This window comes from Abrus precatorius, unplaced genomic scaffold (genome assembly GCF_003935025.1).
Source record: "Abrus precatorius isolate BTA unplaced genomic scaffold, Abrus_2018 Scaffold6, whole genome shotgun sequence".
NCBI lineage: Eukaryota > Viridiplantae > Streptophyta > Magnoliopsida > Fabales > Fabaceae > Abrus > Abrus precatorius.
Window position 1 is genome coordinate 15,157,438 of NW_020874406.1, and position 6,382 is coordinate 15,163,819.

A 6,382-nucleotide genomic window follows, 5' to 3' on the forward strand; every position below is an offset into this window, starting at 1 on the left:
GGGGTGAAGGGTTGGAGTCTGGGGGAGAACTGTGAGGCCGTTGTGGGGGGCAGGGTTTTCAGAGTAAGTGGTCGCGGCGGCACTGCTGCCGCTACAGTTGTCCATAGACTATGAGTCAATGAGGGTAACCGCGGTGGTGGTTAGAAGAAGAGGTTATTCCATTTTTTTAGTTTTTTCTTTTTGTAAATTCAAAAATGATGATGTGGAATCTGATGTGGTGATTTAGAGTAAGGTGGATGAGAGAGATTGACGGTGACATGACAAACTGTTAGCCACGTCACTATTTAATTGACGGAGTTTAACGTCAGATATAAATTTGAAAAAAAAAATTAGTTAGGCATTAAAATGAAAAAAAAAATTTCTGAGGTAGTTTTTTGAATTTAGCCTTATTTGGAGGTAGTCAAAACATATTTAAACATATATATATATATATATATATATATATATATTATAAAAGACAAAACTCACTTTAATTATGTTTAACTATTAAAAAATTCACTTATTATTAGTTGAGTGATTGGTATAAAAAATAAATAACATATCTTCATTTGTTTTTTTGCTAAATTATGTATCTTCATTTAATAGATATTGCATCAAATTCTCTTATATTGTGGAATAATTTTATATTATATGTTTAATTTCTTAAATTTTTATTATACCAATAAAAAAGAGACACCACAAAATAAAATAATTTTTTATTTGAAAAAATAATAATGTTTTTTTATTTTGATATAAGATTTATATATTTATGTTAGTATTATTTATCTTATGCGTATGTATCTTGCAACTTCATCATATTTTATAAAATTTTAGAATTTGCTGCCTTGACATATTAATATAGTGTGTCATAACCATATCGTATATATCTATGTATGGAATGCTTGTTAAATATATTAGTTATTTAATGTTTATTCTTCATTCATTACTAAGTTCTTTATGTTTTAATAAAGCATAGCACCGGCGTGTTGTGACCCTTTTAGTCACGCTCAACGAAAGCTTTTATATAGAAATAAAATATAAGCCAGTTCGAAAAAAAAGAAAAGAAAAGCTTTTATATAGATTCTGTGCTACTTCATGGTTATTTTATTTTTGCCAAACTGATTTATAGCCCTAATATAATACTGGAAGTTGGTGTCCCTCAATAATTCAATATACGCTTCGTGATCCCACAGACACTTCATGCCACGATCGATGGAGAAAGCGATATATTAGTGTTTATTAATAAACACCGTTACTGTGCTCAATGCTAGTCCTACGTAATGACAAAGTGAAGTACTAACTTTCAGAGTAGTTTTAAGCCAAAAAAACAAGGTAAATTACTGACTTTTCAACAGAGTTTCTTGGTTAAAAGTATTTTGGTTTAATTGTATTGTTTTAAATTTAAGTTATGTATGATTTTAATTTGCTTTTAATTTAAATAAGTCCTTTTTAAATACTCGTAAAGAACTTTATCTGTAATTTTATATGACTAAAAAAAATTGTTTATAGTAAAAGATACATGCGGTTTAGACTTAAAATATATATATATTTTACTGTATGGACTTGATTATTTTTGTTTGATTTTTAATTAAAAGTTGTATTTTTTATTTTTTATTAAAATTTTGGAAATTTATTATGAAATTAGATTGTGGAATAATTTTAAAAGTTTAGAAATAAGAAAATTAGTGAAACCTTAATAAAATTTGAAGAATTTTATAAGATGTGAAATTACAGATTAAAGAAGAAAGATTTTGAGATTTTTTTAAATATTTTGACTAGGTAATTTTTCAATAAAAATTGATTAATTTTTTAAAATATTTTATAAAATAAGGGTTTTAAGTAAAAAAAAATTAACAGAATAAAAATAAATAAACTTAAATGACTTTTTTAAAAACTTCAATAAAACCAAATCTATTTTTAATCGGATAAACTTAAAGATACACAATAAAATATAAGTGGCTTTCAGGTCTGTTTAGTATCGTTGAAAAAAAGAAATATAATTAAAAAAAAGAGAGAGAAGAGTTATCATTTTTCCTGTTTTAACTCATTTAACGAAAATAAAATACTTTTTAATTTGGTTTTATCAAGAAAACAAAAAACTATAAAAAAATTTAATATTACTTTATTACATTATAAAATAATACTATTTTTAAATATTGTGTAATAGATGAATTAAATTTTAATTTATGAGATCTAGTACTAAAGAAAATGTTTTCCTCGGTCTCTACTTGTATGAAATTATATAAACATGTAACAAAAAAAAAGAAAAAGAGAGAGGACATAAACGGCGTCTCAAGGTAAAGAAATATTAATTCCATTTGCTAAAGAAGAAGGTTTTTTGTATTATATTTCTTAAATAAAAGCTTTCGTATCTCCATCAAATGTACATTATATTTAAAATCCTTGTTAAAATAATTAATATTGGCATCATCAAAGATTTGTTAGAATATTAAACATTTAAGTTAGTCTATGAAATTGTATATGAATCATACCCCTTAATTCTTAAAATTGAAAATATTCCTTGTTAATTATTGATTTTGTAAAATAACATTCACTTTAAATTTTTAAAGGGAAAAATAACCATAGAAAATACTTTTTATAAATTGATCCTTACGAAAGGTTTTTAAGATTTCAAAAATTAAAGTATACTACTCATATAATCTCTCTTTGTTAAAGTTCTAGGTTACTTTTCTCATTTGCTTTGTTGAAAGACAAGTTTCCAGCTAGGGCACCATGTAATTTGGAAGTGAAGAAGGAGAGCACGTAACCAAGCAAAGACAAAGATTAAGACCCTCGCATGCTTGGATTATTTATTGGGAGAATGATGAATTGACGATTTGAAATCAGGGTAACCCATACCTAACTCCAACTGATCGTGACTTAACCAAATCAAATTGAAGGAAGATGTTTCCATAATCGGGGTTTACATTTAAAATTGATCGTTGAAATAAGAAATCTGTGGGTTCATTTTAATGGTAAATGATGTAGAGGTTGGCTTTAATTATTGTCGATTATATATTTCTAAATAACGGGCTCAGTGACAACAAAAAGAAGAAAAAAAAACTGGAGTAAAAGTATGAATATATGTATATATATATATCGAATTTTTGCTTATGCCAATATATATCGAAAAATTCGAATAAATATTTAGTGGACTTATTCGCATCATATTTTACGACTTAATATAATCATGCTTATAGAGTATGTAAAACCTTAAAGTAAAATTTATACCGTTGTATCTTAAACATATTTCACCCTCTAAACGTATTATATGTTAATATAAGAATAATTTTATTACCATAAATTTTAAGCATCTGCAATCCAGTCAGTGGGATCATGAGCTATAATTTTTATTAGTTTTTTTTTTAATAAATATTAGTATTGGAATTGGGTAGACGTTATATTTAACAAAGTAATTAATAAAAAAAACCTATTTTTTATATTGTATTTTTCAAAATAATTAATAAAGATGGATTTTTCATCAGAGAGCGGAACCCAACGAAGGGATCACCACAATATTCAGAAGGTTATAATCAACCGTAATAATTTTGTGGCTTATAAAGTATCGTTCAATATTTATATCCTGTTTAGCCTCACCAAATTTTTGGTCTTGTATCATCGTTATTATTTTTATATTGATTAAGTAAATTATTCTTTTAAATGTAGATCAATTATTATTTTAAAGCATAAAATTATGGCAGTGGCAAAGTGCTTGAGTTAATTACTTATGTAGATTTTCTTTTAAAAGAAAACATATATAAATATATATATTTAGAATGTAGTTTCAGCCCATTTTTTTTGTCTTGTAATTTTTCTTAAAATTGACTCTTTCTGATCTTTTTATACTAAATAAATAAATTATTTATCAAGACTAATAAAAATTAATTATATGTCATAAGTTTATAGTATATTTAAAAAATATTTATAATAATAAATGAACTCATATATTAAATGAACATATTTATCCACTTATATAAGTAATAAGTGGGTATCTAATTGATATAAATTTGACAATAAATAAGGATATAAAAATATTTAATAATTAATATATTTAAATATTTATTTTTTATTTCTTATACTTTAATTTATATTATAGTTATTTTTTTAATAAATAGAACGATTCTACGGTTAAAGCAAATATCTAATTGCAGCAGTTGTGTCTAAATAAATTTCATTGAGGACGTCCAGACACTCACTCCAACAAAATATACCTCAGAATATTCATTTTGCACTCATACTGAATGCAGGTGTTGTTTGAATCTAAAGTAGTGGAAGAGAAATAAAATATGATTATAAGTATAATTAATAATATATAATGCAATTTCTCGATAGATAATCTAATTAGGTGTACGGATGCTCTTTGTTTATTGATTAGTGATTGGATTAATTACGTCTCTGATTATAAAAAAAAAAATATTATTAGTCTATGACCCCCTTTGTTTCAAATTGTTTTTTTAAAAAAATGAGCTTAAAGCCATGTATCACTTTATATTATTAGTTGTCTCTATCTTAATTGCTCTTAATCCAAAACCAATCACCTTCTATTAAAGATAAAGAGTGATGAAGTTTTAACTTTTTGCTTGATTAAAGGCGGTGACGTATTTGTTGTCCATGAATAGTATAGACTTATTTCCGTAATTTAAAAATATTTGGATTCTAATCTTCACTTTCAATTAAATTTTATATATATTAAAAAAAACCATTGTTTCAATCATAATATTAAACCCATTTTTATACACGTTTGCTTTAATAGAAAGGTTAACAGGAGAGAGCGCATTTGGACATTAAGGAAACGTTCAATTAAATTGACCATTTGCTCGAACGCTAGACAAGTAATTTTGGCTTCTACTGATTGCATGCCAACTAATAACAACATCTACAAATGCATTATGCTATAAAAAAAAGTGTTGCTCGTAAACAATTGAAATTACATATATTTTATTAGAAGTTCTCGTCCGTGTAGGGAACACAAGATCATCATTCGTTGTTTTGATGTAAGTGTGCGTATTTTTACGACATTGGACTCCAAGTCAATACTATGTCAGGGATTCTCTCTCTCTCTCTCTCTCTCTCTTTATTCTTGTGTTAGCTGTCATTTTGATTCGCAGAAACAATATTTGGAGGACTCTGCAGCACAAACTTGAACTTGCGTTGCGTGGCTGCACGACGAATAACGAAATTGTAGTTTGAGGAAGGGAATCAATATTTGAGCAAGAAAGAAACAACCGAAGAACGGAAACATTCAAACTAGAATAAGCGAAACACTAGGTTATACTTTACATAATAATAACTATAATCGATATTAACCCTTCTGGTTTTGAAAAAAATAACAAGGATATATTTTCCAAAACCGTTACCGTTTTCCCCAAAAAAGCACCGGTACCCCCACCCTACATCACCTTTAACTACTACTCTTAATAATTTACACAGATAAGTTATTTTATTTCTTTACTATATTTAACGGAGGCCGCATTGTGATTAGTTTACGTGGTTAATGGTGATCAAAAGTTTATTCCGGTGTGATAATATTGCATGGCCATGCAGAGGAGAAGGGTTGCAATTGTTGGAAAACCAACATTTGATTTATTTCGGACAATTTTTGGCGGAGCATGGTTCGCTCGTTCCGGAGCCAATCGTTTTCGGTTCGTACGCGGTTACAGCAGTGAAGGAGGAACTGCAACCCGTTGTTCAGATCCCGGTTTTCAATCCTAAAAAGGTTCACCTGGTTCCGTAAGTTCTCTAGGTGCCTCTGCTTACGCATGCGCGACCTTCGTGCCGATTCCCGGTTCGATATCATTCGCCTGCGTTTTCGCTCCTCCATAACCGATGCAACGCGGTTCGACTCCTCTGAGGCTGGTTTTTCTTCGGCATGGGTTTGGTTTGGGTCGTCCGAACCTGAACTAGAAGTAACGGGGTTGGGGCTGGTGGGTTCGAATGTAAAAAAGTCAGGGCAGTCCCACGGCGTGAAACCACCGTCCAACGCCGAGAATGGGTTTAAAAGCAAAGGGTCGGAAGATGAAAGAGCAGAGAGCATGGTTGCTGATAACTAGAGACGGGTGGAAGAAAGGAGGGAGAAAGGGAAGAAACGCAGCTTAGGGGCGTCATATTTATTGACGGGTTTTGCAGGGGTACTCCTGTGCAATTAACCGCATTTGGGAGGGGCATTTTGGTGAAACTTCTGTTGGGGTAAACTATACTCGTACATGGCTTGGCTTTTGAGTCATTCGGCACTAATGGTGGTGGGGTTAATTAAGGGTCATATTCACTTTTTTATGGTGACATCAGCGAGTGGGTCCCTGAAAAAGATTGGATTTTAAGCTTAGTCATGAAGGTAAATTTTCAGCTGGGGCCACGCTTGACACGTGTCGAATTCCCTGATTAGGTGAGTGTAAGAGTGTCCAAT

The 6,382-nt window shown here is 29.4% G+C and overlaps 1 protein-coding gene across 1 annotated transcript; it reads right to left on the minus strand.

Moving 5' to 3' along the window:
- Positions 1-5,451: 5,451 nt before the first annotated feature.
- LOC113869838 (basic leucine zipper 4-like) lies at positions 5,452-6,013 on the minus strand. The gene has a single exon (XM_027506334.1). The coding sequence runs from the start codon at positions 6,011-6,013 to the stop codon at positions 5,489-5,491; it is 525 nt and encodes a 174-aa protein (XP_027362135.1). The 3' UTR covers positions 5,452-5,488.
- Between the last annotated feature and the right edge of the window lie 369 nt (positions 6,014-6,382).